At 38.7% G+C, this 21,738-nt stretch overlaps 1 protein-coding gene across 2 annotated transcripts in view; it reads right to left on the reverse strand.

The window, feature by feature from the left end:
* CCDC50 (coiled-coil domain containing 50) overlaps window positions 1-20,261 on the reverse strand; it is a 66,779-nt gene extending 46,518 nt beyond the window's left edge. For both annotated transcript variants that reach the window (XM_045502590.1, XM_045502589.1), the window contains exon 1: window positions 19,517-20,261. In XM_045502590.1, coding sequence (XP_045358546.1) covers window positions 19,517-19,565 — 49 coding nt within the window. In that variant the 5' untranslated portion in view covers window positions 19,566-20,261. The remainder of the gene's footprint in view (window positions 1-19,516) is intronic.
* Window positions 20,262-21,738: the final 1,477 nt, after the last annotated feature.

Below are 21,738 nucleotides of genomic sequence, written 5' to 3' on the forward strand. Positions count from 1 at the left end.
GGTTGGTGTGGGGATGGGACACAGAGAATGGGAGCATCCTGCAAGTTGAAGGAAGCTTAGTCACCATTACACACACTGGGGGCAGGGCACAAACCTGTTCTATCTACCTGAGGCACCTCTCCACTATCTAAAAAAATCATAATCAGTCTTCAAACCCTCATTCTAATGTCATTTCTCTACTAATCCAATCTTATAGAATAAAACCAAAATCATCACAATGGACTCTCACACACCCAGCAGATTTACCTATGCTATATTTCCCCCAGTGATTTCACAGCATATAGTAAATATAGTACAGTAGCACTAATCATATTATAATTAATTTACCCATCTGTTTCCCCAGCATACATTCAAGATCCTTGAAAGGCAGGAAAAATATTATGGATCATTTTCTCTCCAACATTTATCCCAGTGCCTGAGATAATGATTTTCAAATAAATGTGGAAATGAGGGCTCCTAAGAAAAATGGTGATTAATACAAATGACATACCGTGAAAAATTGCATTTTTTGCAGGTGTGAGCCATCCTCACCTTCCAGCACACCTGAAAAAGGCTAAGGAGCTGCATGTCTACCGACATTACCTAAAATGACAGTAAAGGGTTTCTGCTTCCATCCCCCAAATTTTGGATATATTATAATATATGTATAGTAATAGATAGAAGCTGAAAGAATCCTAGAATATCTATAAAGGTGGTCCATTCAGGCAGGTGGTCAACTGTTGGTCGCTTTACACCACAATTAAACATTATCATTCAATTTCTGAAGAAATGATGGCTTGGAGAGTTGGAATAACAATGCCAAGGATCACATAGTCAAAGAAGTGGTATTTCCAAGATGAGACCCCAAGGCTATGAAAAATGACAATATAGATGAGGTTATACATGTTAAGCTAAATAACCCAGCAGGATGCATAAGATGAATGTGGCATTTGGAAGCATAGAATGCAATGTATGCTAAGGTGCCGATAGGAATTTTCAGAATCTTGGAGTTAGTGTCCTGAGTCATTTGAGAATGAAAGTTTTTTGTTATTGTTATTAAGGGAAAAAGTATGCTAGCAAAAATAAAGTCCATATAAGTCCCCAAATTTGTATCTGATCTTCCTGAAAACCAAAGCAAGCAGGGAAATATGAAAAGTTGCTCAGTTTTCATGACCTAAAAAAAGAAATAACACCAGTTCGTCACTGGATAGAAATGTTTTACTAGCAGCAAATATGCAACTAAACTGTTGTCATGCTGGAACTTAAATAGGAAGCACTAAGTTACATAATGGACATCATCAATAGTTCAAGTATGAGTTTTAAACGTGTGCCTACACGCACACACATCTTCAACAAAAGCACAAGACTGAGCACAGTAAGGAGACATTTTAAAAAACAAAACAATTAATATAATTCCAACATTTCACTCTGATGCAATTTATTAAAATAGGTTCCTGAGTTATTTTTTTTTTCTAATCCCCCAAATTCGAAGTTAAATGAAAAGCCCAGTAACCCAAACCACTAGTTTGGCAAGTAGGTATATTATAGCTAACCACAGACACACTAGATTGCAGGCAAGTGGGTTCTGAAAATGCTGAGATAATGTAAGTCACCAAATCAGAAGTACTACTTTAATATCACACACCATCTACATCATTATCAGAGACCACAGAGTAACTGGGTAACTTCTTGGAAAAGTGAAAATGGCTGAGTCAGGAATTTCCATTTGACAGAGCAAAAGATTGAGGGTGAGAGGAATAGTGAAAACATGGGTGGGGGGAGGGAGGAGGTGGCAGGGCGGAAACAGGGCAGTATTGACTCATCCTGGTAGAACTGTCACATAAAGCTTTCCATAAGGAAGTATCTGACTCAAGTTACCATAAAGGATAAAAACCCCACAAACACAATCTCACAAGCTTTCTGGGTTTGCAGGCATCAACTTTGTGGATTGGTACTCTGAAGCCAAACTTTTCTGTGTTGGCAATAACAAAAAAAGTTGCTCTAGAAAAGTGACAACTCAGACTTTATCTATTTTCAGAAAATGCAGATCTAGATACCAACACAAATCCCTGAAACTGAGCTTCCTTTCTTCTCAAGAAGCATCCCTTAATCTCAAAATGAGCTCAACCTAGAGGTCACTTCATCTGAGTTCCCAACAAACTGGCGCTTGGGTTCTTTCTGTCCTTGCAGTCCTACCAAGTGACCACGAGTAAGACCCTTCAAAACTCCATATGATGTACATCTACAACATCCAATATTGGAACAGATGTTAGAAAAGATTGCCTTAGGGGCGCCTGGGTGGCGCAGTCGGTTAAGCGTCCGACTTCAGCCAGGTCACGATCTCACGGTCCGTGAGTTCGAGCCCCGCGTCAGGTTCTGGGCCGCTGGCTCAGAGCCTGGAGCCTGTTTCCAATTCTGTGTCTCCCTCTCTCTCTGCCCCTCCCCCGTTCATGCTCTGTCTCTCTCTGTCCCAAAAATAAATAAACGTTGAAAAAAAAAAAAAAAAAAGAAAAGATTGCCTTAAACTAGACCAAATTTGTATGTTCTATTGATTCATCATTATTATTCCATCCACCAGGGTCACAATTTGTTTTTCCCCACAATATAAATGGTAGCCATTACTCATATGTAGCAATTTCTTCAAATTAACTAAAATTAAATTTTGAAAATTCAGTTCCTCAGTCTCACAAGCCACATTTTCAGGGCTAAATAGCCATATGGGGTTGATGCCTACCATTTTGGACAGTGTGGAATATAGAACATTTCCACCATCAGACAAGTTCTATTGGACAGCACTGCTCTAAACAATAATCACAGTGTGATAGATACGTTACTGATAATTTAGACAACTAGACTACTCAGTAGCATTTAAAGCCATTTCAATTATTTGTGTATGTGTGTATGAGCACACACAGGCACACACACATAGTATTTTAGGCCAACAGATGTAACTTACTTTACCAGTATGGACAAGAAACGGTTTTGAATATATTATTGGTTTTGTGTTAACCACTGATTTATCTTCAAAATTCCTGTGTGGTATTTCACCTGTTTCTTTTTCTTTAGTCCTAAAGCGATGGTAGTTTTGCTAACTTCACCAGAGTGAAAGAATCAAAAGTTGCTCCACAGCAACTGTGCACATATAGTCACAGAAACAAAGGAGCAAAGCTCCACTTAGAAAGGCAAGTGAACTGATTTTAAATACAGTTAAAGCAATTAAATTCTGGGAAATACACCTGCTACTGAATAAACCCACCAGATCGCTAATACTTACTTACCAAACACTTACTGAAGAACTCTGCATTCTGATTAGCCAATGTGTACCTGTGAATCTCAAATGACCTTGAAAATAAAACTCATCAAAAATGGAGATGATTCTCCTAAGTTTACTATCTTTGGTGAATTCCTTAAAGAACAATTGCATTTTACATGGGTGCTCCACTTCAGAACAATTCAGGAATATATGAATTTACACAGCAGCTAAATAAATAATTACTTTTGATATCATAAAAATGATTTAAAAGAAATAACTCCTGCTTTAAAATGATTCAGTTTACTTTTTAAATGGATTTATAAAATTTCATATTTGACCATAAAAAGACTAGCAAAGTTACACTTAGAAAACGATGAAACTCTTTACACAGTGTTTTCTCCAATACACTACACAGAACACTGGTACTCAGTGAATACTCACTGCATAAGGATACTGTATGGTGTAACCAAGAGTACTCTCACTTTGATTACAGTCCTGGCTCTAACACTCACTAGATGAATAATCCCGAACAAAGTAATATAACTTACGTTTGCTCACCTGAAATGACAGAGTGATAACGACCACTGTTAAGGACTTGAGTACTGCAGGAAATGTATATATTTAAAAATACATATTCACAAATTATTTTGATGGAGATAGTCAGACTTTCTATGCAGAAAACAAAAGAACCTTGATAACCACAAACAGTCCTCAAAATACCCAAAATACTTAAATACCCTTAGATAAACAGTAGCAGACAGGGTTTTTTTTTTTTTTTTTTCAAAGCCAATTTCCAGTAAGAATATCTAGACTGTAAGAATTTATTGCTTTTATTTTGATTGCACGTATCCCTAAAGAAACTCCGACCTTCTCTTGTTCCAATATTTGAATGGCACTTTTCCTGGCACTTAAACAAGCCCTCAGATGGTTTGGCAGCCCTCAAATGGTGTTGGTTTCTCTGTTTGCCTTAGCCTAGAAAGAAAAGCCACCCATCTCCTTAAACCCCTGTAGGATAAACCCAGTCATGCCCATTAAAACCCAAAAGATCACATCCAACCCAGCTTAAGTACAAGTTTACACCAAGGACAGAAAACCATTTTGGTTTATTGGCTTCATATGACAAGAAGAGTTTCCTTAAGTACTAGCTACTGCACATTCTGTTTACCCTTGAGTCAGATATTTCCACTTTCAACTTCTCTTCTGCAAGTAGATACTTTAGCATTTTTTTCCTATTAGGATTAGTAAACACATTTCAATTTCAAGAAATCAAGAGTAATACTCAAAATTGCCCCCCAAAACTTTATTTCAAGTAGTGGTCATGGGATTAAGTAGACATGGTAAAAAGATTCTCTTAGAATCTTGCTCCTTTAAAGCAAATTGTACTACTCACACTTTCACTCTGGTAACCATCTGCCAGAAGTCTACAACATTTCCAGTAATCTTGAATTATATAAATCTAAAAGTATGAATAAAAAACAAATGGGTAAATCTTGAGATTTTTGGAATTCTACTCTGATATGCTGCCATATGCTCAATTATTGGTCATGTTTACCCACTAGAAATGTGTTTTTCTATAAGATATCTTGAGATCATGGGTACTTTCTTAGAATCTAGGAGAATGCCTCCCCAGAAGTTGAGGAGATTTATCTTCCTGATTATAAGTAAGCTTACATTAAAATCAGATTTCCTAGAAATACAGTCTACACAGAAGAAGGAAGCAATCCACCAGTAAACTAGAAGAAGTCAGCCTATATTTCAAAGCACACATGGAGAACTCCTATGTTGACACCAGGGAGTTGTGCAAGGAGTTTAAGAAGTGACTCTGTCAATCACTTTGGCTCTCTATGAAGTTCATCATACAGGTTATTTTTTTTGTTTGTTTTATTTTTGTTATTATTTTAATCTTTTTTTAATGTTTATTTGTTTTTGAGAGAAAGAGACAGAGACAGAGACAGAGCACGAGTGAGTGAGGGGCAGAGAGAGGCGGGGAGACACAGAATCTGAAGCAGGCTCCAGGCTCTGACCTGTCAGCACAGAGCCCAATATGGGGCTGGAACCCACGAACCATGAGATCATGACCTGAGCTGAGCCTGGCGCTTAATTGACTGAGCCACCCAAACGCCCCTATTTTTTTCTTTTTTTTTTGAGAAAAATTTCTATTCACTTTAGTGGTATTTAAGTTAGATGTGAACTTTGGATGGTTCTCTATTCCAAAGAAAGCTGGAAACTCAGCTAGTGGCACAGGACGAAAGAAGCACAAACCAAAGCTTGGAGGCAAATTCCAATAAGGAGGAAGCTGAGATGTCTTCAATAATTACAAAAATAAACCGGGTATATGAAGTGACAACATTATCCGGCTTTGGATTTGTCCTACTATTTAAAAAGTGTTTCAGAAAGAGAAAAAAAACAAACAAACAGGAGCTATATACATCAGGATTCAAATACTGCTTAACAGCTACAAGACTTTGGGCAAGTTATTTAATCTCTGAGCTTCAGGTTCCTCCCTGTAAAATGAGAATGGATTTCTTGAGAAATAAATTAGATAAGTGAAGGGTCAAGGAATACATCTGTCACTCAATAAAAGGAAATTCAAGAAGTGGAACCTATTATTATTGGCATCATCAGAATTAATGAATTATTACAATTAGTTATGTTCTACTAAGTATTTCTTCTAGTCAGGCCCCCTAACTAAGTCACTGATTAACACAGATCTAGTCACTTGTCTAGTATAGAATCCATAACAGAATATGCAAACACTACTTCCTCTTCTTCTACCAAAGAATTAAAATAGTCAACAGTTACTACATTTCTTTTTTGTTAACAGTTACTACATTTCTATAGCTCTTTCTAACCTCTTATGTCCAACTGTGGGAGAATATGTTTCCTATACACATTGTGGACCTAAGTTAAAGGAAAATCAGTATGTCTGAAATGTTTAATAAGCTCCATCACTTCAAACTTTTCTTTTCAACTGAATGTCCAGAGTTAGAAAGAAAAGTAGAATTATATGAGAAAGTCATGTAATTACAGTTTAATCAACATCAAGAATGATAGGAGGGTAGACCACTGAATAGAAGTATAGCCAGTCAAAATATAAACACCTTCACACGTAGATTAAAAACAGTGAATGCCTAAAACTAGACGGATTTTCCTAATTTCTATTCTTTGAGTTGCTCTAGTGAAAGCTTTCTGCCAAATCCACATGCCATTTTGGTATCTTTCCTATAAGAAATGTGGATATTTCTTGCCCAATTTATAGAAATATGGCTTTACTGTAGCATATAAGGAACACGCAAATTAAAGTACAAAGAGCTCTGTTCTTAATTCCAGATATCTGTCAGAATTTTAGTTCTGGTTCTGTCACCCACTCACCAAGTGACCTCTGACAAGTCACTTTCCCAATCAGAACCTCAGTGTCCTGACCTGTAAGGAAACAGTACAAATTATCTCTAAGAATTCATCCAACTTAAGACATAGGGTTGCATAAAATATAGTTGATTCAGGGTAACTCATATACATTTGTATCTTGGACACCAACACATCATCTAAAATGTGAAAATCACAGCCTGTAAAAAAGACTACCCTATAGGATGACTGTTGTGTTCTCTCCTGCACCAAATACTGCGTTCTTCAACGTTGTTGATTGTTTAACTATTTCTACCATACAAAATGGCAAACATCTGCTTTTATTCATCTGTATAGTAGCTTAAACCACCAATAAATCTTAAAATAACCTTCCACTCAATCTGGTGCCTTATAAAAAAAAAAAAAGTAGTCTTTTCCTGTTTTAACTAGCAGTTCTCTCAGAGCCTTTAGTATCAGGGTAAAATGAGACCATGTTATCAGTCACTTACTGTCCAATGAATACAAATGTGAACTGTGTCATTTACTAAAAGGCTTAAGTGAGGCCAGATGACCACAGTACAGCCTGGAAAAGTGAGCACGCTCCATATTCAGAAGGCTTCTTAAAGATCACCAAATGTTTCAGGGGCACCTGGGTGGCTCAGTCAGTTAAGCATCCAACTTCGGCTCAGGTCATGAACTCACAGATTGTGAGTTTGAGCCCCACATTGGGCTCTGTATAACAGCTCAGTGCCTGGGGCCTGCTTTGGATCCGATGTCTCCTTCCCTCTCTGTTGCTCCCCCACTTGCTCTCTCTCTCTCTTTCAAAAATAAATCAAGATTATTATTTATTTTTTTTTTTTTAAATCACCAAATGTTAAGTTCAACTAGAATGTGTTCCTAAATGCCTGGGATTTCTCTCAGCAATGCTACTGAAACTAGCTTCAGGACCTTCTACATGCAATTACCCTGCAGAGAACTGAAAGAAAATCAGGGACAGCCTGCACCTGTGAATAGGAAAACAAGTTATCCAAATCCTTTCTATTCTAGAGGATTCACTTGCCTCACAGGGTTTTTAAGAAGTCGAAATTATTTGGGCAATTTTTTAAACATTTGAAAAAATGGCTGCCTACAAGTATAAATTTATTTTTTGCAGCACTGCCCATTTTTAAAGCAGCGTTAACTCCTATGTACCATATGAAACTGAAAGAGACTAAACAGTGTGCCCTAAGTTAGAAAACAATTCCAAAATAAGTACAATAGAGTATATCCATGCCCAAAGCAGAACACTCTTGAGTTGACTCTTGCTCATGCTTTTCCACCCTCTTTTGATCATAAACCATTTCAAGTTTGCAATCTGTACATCCATCTTAGTCTCCAACTCAAAACTTTCAGATTCTTCACAATTATCTCCCCTTATAATCAAGAACTTTAAAAACACATTCTATGTTTGCTCTGTTTAGGTAAAGCTTCATAAGACCCTTGCTCCCTTTATATCAAAATAAATCTAGAGAGAAAATAGTAAACATAAAAATTCTGAACAGAACCCAACACTTCTAGTAACAGTGACAAAATGACACTATATAACATTCCTGGAAAATGTGCACACATTAGCATAGTCTTACATAACTAAAATTAATTCATAAATAGGTAAGATCACTGCCTCCAAAGGAGACTGTTGTATGTTCAGGCCTTGACTTAACCTTAACGCCAATCAACCTACAAAAATTTGAGAAATGGGGGAAAAAATCATACAACAAAAAGTAAAACTGACTTATTCCTAGTCCTCTATTCCTACCTCAGTGAATGAATGCAAATAATCATAGCTCTTACTCTAGTGTCATTAGTCCAGTTAACTCAGGTCAGTTTGCCCCCTGGGCACAAGCTGTCAGATAGTCTGACAAGTTTTCTGGAGTATCTCCTATGTGTAAGGATCCCCCCAAAATACTGAGATCAGCCAGCCACCAGTCTTTTCCTGAGAGAAAATGAGTAAATTAACACAAAGAATGAAACATTTTGCTTAAGGAAATAAGTAGTTCAAAGTGGGTTGAAGAAATCACAGAAATGAAGTAGGGTAGACTCAAGAGAGAATGAGTACTTGACCTAGGCCTGGTGGGGGTGGGGGGTGTAAAAACCACACTATATTTGGATAGCGTAGAAGGAAACTCTAGGCAGAGGGATAAGGACTCACAGGAACAACGGTCTGGAAGAAGGTTAAAAGTAAAAGTATTACAGGGCAACTTGAACAATAATATTATCAAGAGCTTGAATGTATAGCACCGCATTTCACAGAATGTTTTCATATCCATTTCTTCAGTTAACCGTAATCACAAACCCAGTAAATATTTTCTCCAAAAAACAGATAAGGCAACTAAAACTTTGAGACACAATGTTATCTCTGAGTCCTTACACCTAATGGGTGGTAAACAGGAGATGTGAAACCAGGTCTTACAAGTCTAGGTTCAAGGTATTTTCCTTTAGAAAGAAGACAGTCCGATTAAGATTAAATTAAATTGTATACTACAAGTCTGATTTCAATTGGGATGAATTATTTAATGTATCAGTAAACTAGATCAAATGCTACAAAATAATTCTAGGAGGAGCTCAACAACTAAAAAGATGCATAGCAGAAGTATATAGAGTAAAAATGTCACCTTGCCCACTCCATTTAAAAGAAAGAAGAAAATGATAAGTATATTACATATTGCCAAGTAAAAAGGAATCAAATGTCTGTATTTCTTACCTCCTCTGAATTGGCACAAATCTTTCCAATATCTGTTCCACATTTTGGGAGGAATATACAGACAGAACCCATAAACAGGGAACAGAAAGAAAACTAACTAAATAAAAATAAAATTTCAATAAACCCAAATATGAACAGCTAAATGACACCCTCATGATTTCTATTCTATAATCTATAGAGCTGATTTCATGTTTTACTTAGTAATCAATTAGAAAACAGAAAACAAATTAAGAGTAAGACAGTCTACGACAGACAGGTACCCTTCAGGTTTTAAGTGCCAATGAAAACTTCACACACTCAGAAGAGGTCTTGTGACAAGGACCTCACTCAGTAATCACATCCAACTGCTCAGGGCATTTCAGCAATGTCTCCTTTAGTTATGTGATCACCAGTATATATCTATTCTGTAAAATTAACAGAATTGCACTTTTTAATCACAAAGTATCTGGGTTAGGCCTACAAATTATTTGGCTATCCTGTCTTTAAGTCTAGTAATTATCCTAGTTTGGGGAGCTCGAGAAACCACTGAAACCATGTTCCGGAACTTCAGGGGTGTCCACAGTAAAAGCATGGTAAACTGGCATCTATCCGTAGCTCCCTAACCATTTTCTAAACCTCTAGTTTCTCCCCTCCAACATACACATAGCTAAAATGACCTTGGAAGATAAGCTCTGTGAGGCTTTAATCGGGTAACTATAAAAATTTTAGAAAAGAAGAAATGCTCTGCTGGTACACTAAAGCCCAATCTGAAATAATAACGTGGGACCATGGAAACCTGAGAAAACAACAGAAGCGATCATGTCAAGTTAGAATCCAGCAATCAAAGATAGGAAAATGGAACTTTTGTAGGCAAAGCCAGAAAGTGATCTGTAAATACAAACACCGAGAATGAACAGTTCTTTTCAAATGGCTGTTGGCCCAAATGTTAGAGCAAATTCAACAAGTGCAGATGGGGGGGGGGGGGGGGACAAAGACCTTAATCAAGTCTCTTTCTTCTCTTTATCTACTTCAGGTCTCCCATCTAGACAATAAGGACTTTTTGACAGTATTTGCCAATCCGAGCATTCTATATTGTAAAGACGTAAAGAAAAACAACTAACATTTTAAAGCATTTGATGTAAAGGTGCTACTCAAATGCTGGCAAATGTAATAAAGTAAATCATGGACTTCTCTATATAGCCCAGTTTAAAAAAAAAAAAAAAAAGTCATTGATGGGGAGGCAGTGAGGAGGGAAAGACAGACACCCTTATAAACCACTCACACTTTTACTACATACAGTTAAAAGTCCTGGAGTAAAGTTAATGGAAAGTGACTCAGCCTTTATGACTCATTAGAAAAATGAAAGCCAAAAAAGTCCAGTGGAGACTCCCCTAGTATTTGGTAACTGAGAAGCAGTATCAAGACTAGAAATGTTCATCACACATTAAGCCTTCAAAGCTTAGTGGTAAATCAACCTAGGTACTTCTGATACAAGTTTCTAAGAAGACAAAGTAACACTTCCTTCATGCAAATGTCAGTTAACACATTTTGAAGAAAGCCAGTATAAGTAAAAAGCTAAAAATCATAAGCCAACTTTTTTAAAAAGTTCAATCTGTTTACTCATGTCCTCTACTCATGAAAGCTCACAGATCCTCCTTCAGAGCCGGCATACGACATACTCTTATTTTACATAAGGCTTCTATCTATACAATCAATTTTGAAATACCCAGAAGTATATATGGAGTGTAAATTTTTTCTTCCTAAAAGAATAAAGAAAAAATCAGGATAAGTTTTTAAAAGTCACTACAAACATAAAATACACTATCCTAAGAGTTCCATCAGCCACAGTCCCCAACAGCACCAACATAATAAAGTTATAATTGATGCTCATGGTGATAACTGAAGTATCAAGAAAAGGTTAAATAAGGAAGTTTTTTAAATTTTCATCAAAAACGGTTCAAAAGAAACCACTATTTTTTCCTATACAGTACCTGACAGTAAAAATTTTAAGCTTTGCTGTAATACGGTCTCTGCCACGATTACTCATCTCACCTTTAAAGTGTGAAAGCAGCCACAGACAATATGTAAACAATGAATACGACTTTGTTCCAACAAAACTTTACCTATAGGAACTGAAGTATGAACTTCATATCATTTTCATATTTCACCAATCTTTCTTCCTCTTTTTTTTTCAATCGTTAAAAAATATAAAACCTATTCTCAGCTTACCTATTGTATGAAATCAAGCGGTGGGTAGGCTGGATTGGCCCACGGGCCACAGTGTGCAGATCCCTACCTTAGAGGAACAAATTTCAATTACTAGAGAGGGAAAAGATGATGCTCATTCTTGAACACTGTCAGAGAAATGTGCTGCCAATACAAAAATGTGAGAGGTTGGAGCAGGGAGGATTTCTTCAGTAGGGTGGCCAGAGAATTCTCAGTATATTACAAATGTCCATTATGTAAATCCAAGAGTATAATATAATCTGGGTATAAGAACTACAGATTCCTGGAACTGTCTCCAAGAAACTCAGTTGATATCTAGGAGGACCAGGAATGTGTTTATGGTAAAACTCCCAACATGAACATCTTATGTTGCACCAATGTTTAAAAACCATCGACATTTACAAAATATCTGACATTAAGACATGAAGCTACAATATATAAAGAATTCTCAAAATTCAATTACAAGACAACAGTCTGATTTTTTCTAAAGGGGCAAAAGCTTAGAACACATACTTCAACAAACATGTAAGAATAGCAAATAAGACTAAAGAGATTTAACATTATTAGTCATTAGAGAAATGCAAACTAAAAACCACATGTGGTATTATACAGTTATTAAAATAGTTAAAAGTTAGAAAAAAAAAAAAAAAAAAAAAGACCCTGACAGTACAAACTGTGGGGAAAGGTGCAGAGTTACTGGGGCTCACATTCACTGCTGGTGGGAATGCAAAATGGTACAGCCACTTCGAAGAATAGTTTGGCAGTTTCTTATAAAACTAAACATACACTCACCATATGACCCAGCAATCCCATCATAGGTGCTTTCCCAAAGAAATCCTATATGCAAATATTTATGGTGTCTTTATTTATAACCACCAAAAGTGGTTAACAACTCAAACGTTCAACAAGTCAATGGATAAGCATGCGGTGGTACAGCCAAACACTGGAACTCAGCAATAAAAAGAAACAGAATTACTAATACATACAATACGGTATCAGATATATTATGCCAAGTGAAAGAAGCCAAACTCAAAAGACTACTTACTGTATGATCTAAATTATACAATATTTTTGAAAAGGCAAAACTATAGTGGCAGAAAATAAATCAACGGCTAGTGGGAGACAGGTAAAAGGGTAGAGAAGTTTGGGGGTTATGTAACTGTTCTGATCTTAATTGTTCCAATAATTATAAGACCATATTTGTCAAAACTCAGAACTGTAAATTAAGGATGAATTTTTACTGTATATAAATTATACCTCAATGAATTTGACTAAAAAGAAAAAAATACTCATATATAAATAGCAGATTACACCTAGTTGTGGTTTATAAGAAACTTTTCACTGTTTTTATATCAGTGTATGGTTACCAACTACCATACGTATACATACATACATGAATGTATGTGGGGGTTTTTTGTAAATGAAATGATAGGAAAATAAATGGTTGTTTTTGTGTGTGTGCATTTGTCCTTTTTCTTTTTATTCTTAAGTTTACTTATTTATTTTGAGAGAGACAGAGTGCAAGCAGGGGAGGGACAGAGAGGGAGAGAGAATTCCAAGCAGGCTCCACACCGTTAGTGCAGAGCCTGATGAGGGGCTCAAACTCACAAACCGTGAGCTCATGACCTGAGCAGAAATCAAGAGTCAGACACTTAACCGACTGAGCCACCCAGGCACCCATCCGTCATGTCTTCTAAACATAATATCTGGGAACCCTTATGCACTGGTTTCTAAATTCAAACATCTGGGAATAAATGGTGTAACTAATCCCTCAAGGTCCTCCTGAATATAAAAACCAATTATCCTTTGTAGGTCTTATGCAAGATCTAGGGTATCCTAATTTTACATTTTGAAGCACAGGACACCTTTAACTCGGTCATCAGTTAAAAATATTAATTCAATTGACCGTCCACTAGCTACTTCTGAAACTGCAAATACAGCTGTGACAGGTTTGTTTTTCCCCCCAAAGGTCACAGTGGTTCATTTTAGAAATATGCTCCTGTACTTAGAAAACTGGGATTTCAAACAGAGGTTAATAAGGTTTTGTGGTATCTATAAATGCTTTCTTTATGAACAGAATATCACATAGCTTTTTGTCACAGAGGAAAATTCATTTATCTCAATAAAAACTCCTGAACCCCTGACAAGGACTGTGGAAACAACGTGGCCTATGGCTTTCTTTGAGTTTATTTCCCTAATAAGTTTAAAGTGTCCAAGCCTCTCAATGTTATAGCCCTGTTGGGCTGATGATAGCAGAGAAGACATGCAATTTTTTGATAGAATATTGAGGCAGGACTGTGACCTCCTACAGTTCCCTCAGTAATTCATTTAACAAATAAAAAATAAAACCAAAAAAAAGTTTTAATTAAAAAAATAAAGCCTATGTTAACTCATTAACATTCATATCAAACATTATCCCTAAAATAATTTCAAAACATCTCTGAAATTTTTGTCATTGTTTTCATTCTGTTTTAAATATAAGATAGTGTTAAGGAACACATTAGAAAATAATCTTATGTATCTACAGAATAAAAGAAAAGATGCCAATGGGGAGGGGAAAACAAAGAGAAAGTCAGGGGGAAAATGGGAGAGGAAGGAGAGGGTGGGAAAGGAGAAAATATTCAGTTTTAAATGTTTCAAATTCTAGTCCCCAGTGTGCCAATTCCTACCTAACCTCAGCACTTTGGTACAATTCACTTCCCTGTCCTGGCCCTCAGATTTTCATCTGGAAAATGAGAAGGCTGGCTTAGATCAGTGGTTTTTAATGCTTTCTACTCTGAGATCCTTTGATTAAATATCAATTAACTTTACAGTGTCACACACGGAAGAAGCTGTCCTTTAAGAACCGATACTTTAAAAAAAAAAAGTTAGTGCTTAAAAACTGCTTATGAAAAAACTCTTTATTTTACAAATGACAGCTATATCCATTTTAAAAAAATCATTCATTTAAGAAAGGATTGCATTTTTGCATACAGCAACTAACTGGAAGATTCTTTTTTTCCCTTTATGTGAGAGGCATTTTGGGTGCAATATGCATTTAGAGGGTTCTTTACAACAACAACACCGTAAACTCTACACAACTGCTTGTTCACCACAGTGAAGACGACGTGCATCACTACAGGGCATGTTTTATTGTGAAACTACCCTTGCACAATAGGTAGTACATAGTAGATAAACATTTTTTTTAAATATGTGTCAAAGATTCTTTCCAGCTTACAAATTGTGAAATGTTGCTTTGCACTTAAGGAAAAAATTAAAACTATTACTCAAATAAAAATCAAACAAAAGAGCATTTGTAAGAGGTGTTTTCACTGAAATTTTATTCTTAATAATGATTATCTCCAAGGATAGAAGAGCACAGAATTCCTTTTTTCTTTTTTTTTTTTTCTTTTTAGGTTATACATATCTTTGGGGGATGAATTCTATTTTTAAGATGCACCTATGAAAAAATAAACATTACAAAAATAAAGATTAGGGGTACCTGGGTGGCTCAGTAGATTAAGTGTTCAACTCCTGATTTCACCTTAGGTCACGGTCTCGTAATTGGTGAGTTCAAGCCCCTCACTGGGCTCTGTGCTGACAGCAAACAGCCTGCTGGGGATTCTCAGTCTCCCCCTCTCTCTGCCCCTACCCCGTGTGTGTGTGTGTGTGTGTGTGTGTGTGTGTGTGTGTGTGTGTGTGCGCAAGCGCGCGCGCGTGCTCGCGCTCTCTCTCTCTCTCTCAAAATAAATAAACTTAAAAAAGAGGAGCACCTGGGTGGCTCAGTCAGTTGAGCATCTGACTTCGGCCCAGGTCATGATCTCATGGTCTGTGGGTTCGAGCTCTGTGCTGACCGCTTGCTCAGAGCCTGGAGCCTGCTTTGGATTGTGTATGTCCCTCTCTCTCTGCCCCTCCCCCACTCACGCTCTGTCTCTCAAAAATGAATAAATGTTAAAAAATAAAATGAAAAAAGATTAAAAATTTTTATAAATTTAATTCTGGCATTGTAATCTGTGATCCTCGTTGTTAAAAGGCATGATCCCTGCCCTTTCAGTGCTTATACTATGGGAAGGAATATGAAAGAATTACTATGCCAGAGATATGACTCCTGAACCAACAGGGAGCATTTAATAATACATGCACTCATTCACTCACATATGCAAATACGTGCTGCATATTTGCTGGCTATGCCAAAGACCGGAAACCAAAAAAGGGGAAAAAAAGATAAATACCACACAAACCTCCCAACTCAAGGAGATCCAGCCATTGTCTCATTAAAAAAACAGTAACAAAAAAATGTGCTGTAGCATTTTGAAGAAAAGAGAAAATCAGTTTGCCCTGAAGCCATATGCTGTACATCTCACAGACACTGCCTTCACGTTATTGCCTAGTGTGCATGTGATATGCTTTAGATCCCGGAGAAAATTTGGCTAACTTATTGCACCAGACCTAATTTTGTGTTTTTCCCCTTAAAACTCTGGATTTGTGCCATTTATCTAATTCACCTCATTATGCCACCTGGATGTCCTGGACCTAAAATGAATCAGTGCTTTCCAGACATATTTCTGAAAATGTATTAAATTTTATCTTTCACAAAAGAAGATTTTTCTCTCAGAACAGGCAGCTACCTTACTTCAAGGAGTAATTCGCTAGGTGCACTGATTTCAGATGTGCACGCACACACAGTTAACCAACTTTGGAGATGGTACAACTTTCCATTTCCATCTGAAGACTAGTACAAACACATAACACATAATACATTTCTTACTGCTGTAAGAGAAGAAAAAAGAAGGTTGGCACTGGGAATTGATAGGAAGTTGGTGTATAGTGCTAAATGGCTAAAAATGGGAAAACTCTAAAGGCTATAAAATTACAAAGGAGTTGGTAAAAGTTTAAAAGGGACTAGAAATGGTTTTGAATATTAGCTCTTAAACCAACACTTTATGTGTCAAAAGTTTGTTAGATAGGAGAAAGGACAAGATTATGATGGTAAATGAGCAATTCCAATTAAGTAGTGGTATGGGAAACTAACTGGAGAGAGAAAAAAGAAAGTGAGGGGTCTGGACTGTTGTTTCAGAAAGAAAATTCAGCAAAGAAGCTAAAATTGACCAAAAAATCAAAAGTCTGTCAACTGATGAACAACTTTCCTTTTCAGAAAAACAAACTCCCAGCTGTGATCTAAACTAAGAGACTTACAGAATACTGTTGGAACCTGACTAAACCTATGTCTAATATCCACAAATTGCATGATGGATTTGAGTTACACATCTGATTTAAAAAATAATGGCTGGGAATTATTTCCAAATATAGTTGGGTAGAAGTTCAAATATTTCAGAAGAAATAAAGGACTATTCCTAAACACTGGCAACAGTATTTCCATTACAAAAAGTGTACATATGTTACAAATATGCTTTTAAGCCAGAAACAATGGGTGTTGACATTTAGCTAGACTTAATTCTTTTCCCCTATATATGAACTCAAATGTGTCCCTTTGTCCCTATTTTAAGAGATTCCCAAGGTAAAAACACTGCTGTAGTCTTGTTTTTTTATTTTTTTAATTTTTTTAAAGGTCTGTCCAATGATGGATATCTTTAGCAAGCATTGGATTTTAACCTAGAAAAGAAAAAATTTTAATATTAAAATATTCCTTGATGTCAGCTGTTACCCATGACCTCTGTTGAGATGTTCAGGACAAAGGTCACAGGGTTCCCCAACCCCTCCAAAAGAAAAGGCAGTGGGAAGCAACAGGCACCCACAACATTGGAAATCAACTCCATGACCCAAATTGTAATTGCATATAAACCTACCAGAATTTAGAATGAGAAGTGGAAGAGACAGGTTTTTAAAAACAAAGGTTAAAAACCTATGCCAGAGTATTAAACAATTTACCTAAATTTAGTTTTCAAACTGAGTTGGAAGTTTCAGTACTAAGAACAATCTCAATGTGTATGTTTTACCAAAACATGGGCACCAGCTTTATTCTCTTTAAATTAGGGTTCAAAGACATTGTTAAGGAGTTATTAGGCCATAATGAAGAGTTACATTAGAGAAAGATATACTTTATTATATTTGAATACTTCCCAGAGCAAAAAGTACAGCACTATTTAGGACGCTCCTAGCCTAATACATCATTTCCTTTGAGAATCTTGGAACCAGAAAAGTCAGATGCTTACAAAGACAATGATCTTCTCAACAATTTCTAACCACCTTCAAAATCAATCAATATTTAATTCTAACTTAATCAAAGAGCCGCACCAAATTTCTTTACCACTTTCCCATGAAATGTAAACTGGATTGCCAAACACCACACTATGCAAAATGAAAGTCAATTCAAATGTGTTAAAATTCCAGGGGGTACGAATGGAAACCTCTTGCATTTTTAGATGGAAAGTGTTTGTTGAACCCCCTGAGAAAGAATGTATTAAAATAAATCATTCATGTCTTGGTTAGAAACCAGAAGACCTAAGAGTCATACAAATGCATATACAGAAAGTGAGTTTCAAGTTTGTCCCAGGTCATCAACATATACAAGGGGCTGGGTAAAATCACAGCACGGTAGGATTAACACTTTACATGGAGTTGTGTTTGAACTCCAATGCTCACTCTACTCATCACCCACCCCAAGCAAGCACTATACACTACACAGGGTCACTTTTTCTTTAGAAACATCCAACACACAGACATATATACACATACACACCCACAAAACTCATACTCAAAAGACTAAAGACAACCAGACAATCTCAGAGACTAGGACTTTCAAAGCATAGCTCTGCCTTTCCTATCACTCAGGCACCAGTCGGGACAGTGCAGTGAAAATTACATTTACATGTGAATGCCTAAATCTTTACCAAAGCTTTGCAGGAAACTGAAAGGTTGAAAAATCTCCAGCCTAAACTCTAATACCCTTCAGGAACAATAGGACAGGCTAGGCCTCATTAAAAATTCTTTATAAAACCAGCGACTCTCTCTGTGTTTGGAACTCTCCGGGAAAGAAAGCAGTCAAGCTTACTTGGTGGGCCTGGGCAATCACAAGACCATCAGAGTCAAATCAAGTTGTCAATGAAACATGCAGTTCCAAGAAAACAAAAATTCTTATTTTCAATTCCACATTCCCAAGACACCACAAGTCACAATGCTCAGATAAGATGACATTCACAACAAAGATAACCTTTGCAAGCTCGGAGAACACTCTGGGATTTCCACGCTTCCTAGGGCCAAAGAATAGCCAAAGATAACTAAAGGTTAAGGTGATCCAGCACCCAAAATTTCAACAAAAAAATGCTAGATCTTGGATCAGCCGATCAAGAGCAGGGAAGGGAAGTCAAAGGGCTACCTACTGCTAACCAAACCAGTCCAGTACTAATCAGCCATAATTTTTCAGGGCATCAGTATAAAGAGCCTTTAAAAATCAAGGTCACCAGTTGGTCCCCTATTCCTCCTCGTCCCCTGCTTTTTGTAAGAAAATGCTTATAGGACCTTCCGATCCGATCCGTCCGCCTGCGCAGGGCAGTGCCAAGACTAAACTTTCAAACCTTGAGGGAGGTGGGAAAGTCAGCCAGCCAGACGCTGGACTAGGAAAAGTGGAGAGAGAGAAGGAGGGAAAGACTCAAGTTACAAAACAAAGGCTCCACAAGGAACTGAATGTCAACCCCTCCCCACTTCCTAGCCTTCACGCCAGCTAGGCTGGGCCTTGATTTTTAAGGACACAAATAAGTCAGATTTACCCAGCTCTTGAGCGTTCACCAATTTGCACAACCACTTGCTGAGGGTGGTGCTATCCTCTTTCCCCCCGTCTCTCAGAGGAGAAAGAGGGCTCAGAACGTAAGGACTTGCCCAAGGTACCACAGTAGAGCCTCAACTCAATTCTGTCCCCGACCAGGACACCAGGGCCAGGGCACCGCGGTGGGAGGAGGGACGAGGGCCGCGGGGACCGAAAGGACGACGTCCCCGCCCGGAGAGAGCGGGGCTGGGAGAGGGGAGGGGCCCCACGCGACTCGCACCCCGGCCCCTACCTTCCTTGACTCCCGGCAGCTTGGACTGGTCGATGCCAACTTCAGCCATGTTGGGCCGGGGTCCCGGCCGCCCCTCGCCGCCCGCTTCCCCGCCCGCTTCCCCGCCGCCGCCGCCGCAGCCGGCCCCGAGCGCGGCCCCGCGCGCAGCAGCAGCGCCCGACGCGGCGCAAAGTCCGGCCGGCAGCGCGCGCCGACCTGGGGGAGGAGCGGCCGCCTCGAAAGGGCTGGCGACAAAGGCGGCGGGAGACCGGTCCCGGCGCCCCAGGCTGGCGGCCCAGTTGCCCCGCCGCAGCCACCTGCTCCCGCGCCCCCGGCCCCGATCAATACCAAATATCCGGAGCCCGGAAATGGACCCGGGCCGTCCAGTACGGAGGGAGAGAGGAGACAGAAAGGCCGGCGGGCCTGGGTGGGGAGGGGGTGGGGGAGGGGGAGCGGCAGGTCTGTAACCGCAACTGCTAGTGGCTGGCGAGCGAAGATAGGAGCCCGCGGCCGCCTCCCTGCTGTCTCCTTTGTGCCTTGTGACGCCCCCGAGGCTGGGGCCCCCGCTGTGCCCCCGCCCCCGGGGCCCTGCCTCCCTCCCCACGGAGGGTCGCGTCTGTCGGTGGGGCCTTTGTGTCCTTCTGAAGGCCTCAACAAAAAGGCCACATGGGTCATCCAGAACGTAATCGGTATTGTCACCGGCATATACAGCATTCTGTGCTCTGGTTCCTGGGCTGAGATTTCCTGTTGCCTGGCTCTGTCTCAGTCATGCTTTGCCTCCGGATTAGAGGAAAAATAACATACGGAGACGGAAAACCTCTAATACAACCTACAGAACTAGACAACAGCTGATATCTAGGCCAGTTTAGAGACGAGGGCGTTCACAACCAGCTGGGGGAACTGAGTCATCCATTCATCAAAAACGCATGAATGTCTACCAAATGTGATGTTAGGTACTGGGGGTGATGAAGTGTGTTTCAAACATTATCTCTCTTATGGCATGTCACATATTGTACTATAATTGTGGCATTTTTATCTCCCAAAAATAGAAATCTGTATCTCCTGGCAACAGAATTCTCCCTCCCTTTGGGAAACCCTCCTCCGCAGTGGGCTCCTCTCCTGAGCTTGTGCAATCATAGAACCTCTCTACCACCACCACCCTTCCCACCCCACCCACCCACACACGTTCTTCTAAGGATGGGTGTGTGACCAATACAGGTCAAGAAAGTTGCCTGGGATTATTGCCTGAAGAGGGACAGGTACTTTCCGTTTCCTATGGGGAAGACTTGCCCTCACTAATAAACAATGAAACCAAACTGTAGACTGAGCAAAGATAAAAGAGAGATAAAAAGGGCTTGTTCTGATAACTACAATAGCAAACCAGGTCCCTGGAGTAGCTGGGGTTCAGGCAGTTCCTGGATTCTGGGATCTACCTCCAGCATCCTCTCAAATTTAAGCTAGTAATTTTACTCTCTTCAGCTTGTAAAAATTGACTTCCTGTCATTCATAACTCAAAGAGTCCCAGTATTACAGGCCATATGGAGGTTTTATTTGGAATCGACATTTAAAAAATAGGCAGATTTAGGCTAGCAAAAATTTAGGAGACTTTTTAGGTCAGAGGGTGGGAAACTATGGCTTACAAGCGAAATCCAGCCCACTGGATTTTAATGACTGCATTTTAGATCCGTAAATGATTATATTTTAAGTGGTTACATAAATACAATGTAATACTTTAAATTTTGCCCCTTAAGTCTCAAAGTCTAAAATATTTACTATTATTGGACCCTTTCCAGAAAACGTTTGCTGATCGGGGTACTAGGCAGAAAGAACACTTAGTAAGTTAAATTTTGAATAGGAAGGAGATGATATTAGAAAGTTACTTTTATGGTGATTTTTAAGTTTCCTGCCACCTACTGACTTTTTTTAATTCTTGTGGTCATAGAAAATATTTATAGTAGATATTTTTGGTTTCCCTCTCCAAATCCATTGTCTCTACTTCTTTGATATGCTCTGCCCTGGGAGCTGACATTTTTGAATACCTTACCAGGACCTCCTTGCCTTGTGCTTCCTGTTGAGTTGGACCAATGGGAGAAGCACTGGCAGAAGATCAAAAGAAGGGAAGAGAAAAATACCAGCGTATGAATTACACACCCCTCCCCTTGTACTAGGCCAAAGTTTTGACCATACCCTGGCCTTCTGTCTACAATGCCTGTCTCCAAGCCTCTTTTCCATGGCTCCAGGTC

The sequence above is a fragment of the Leopardus geoffroyi genome, chromosome C2 (genome assembly GCF_018350155.1).
Source record: "Leopardus geoffroyi isolate Oge1 chromosome C2, O.geoffroyi_Oge1_pat1.0, whole genome shotgun sequence".
In the NCBI taxonomy this organism is placed as follows: domain Eukaryota; kingdom Metazoa; phylum Chordata; class Mammalia; order Carnivora; family Felidae; genus Leopardus; species Leopardus geoffroyi.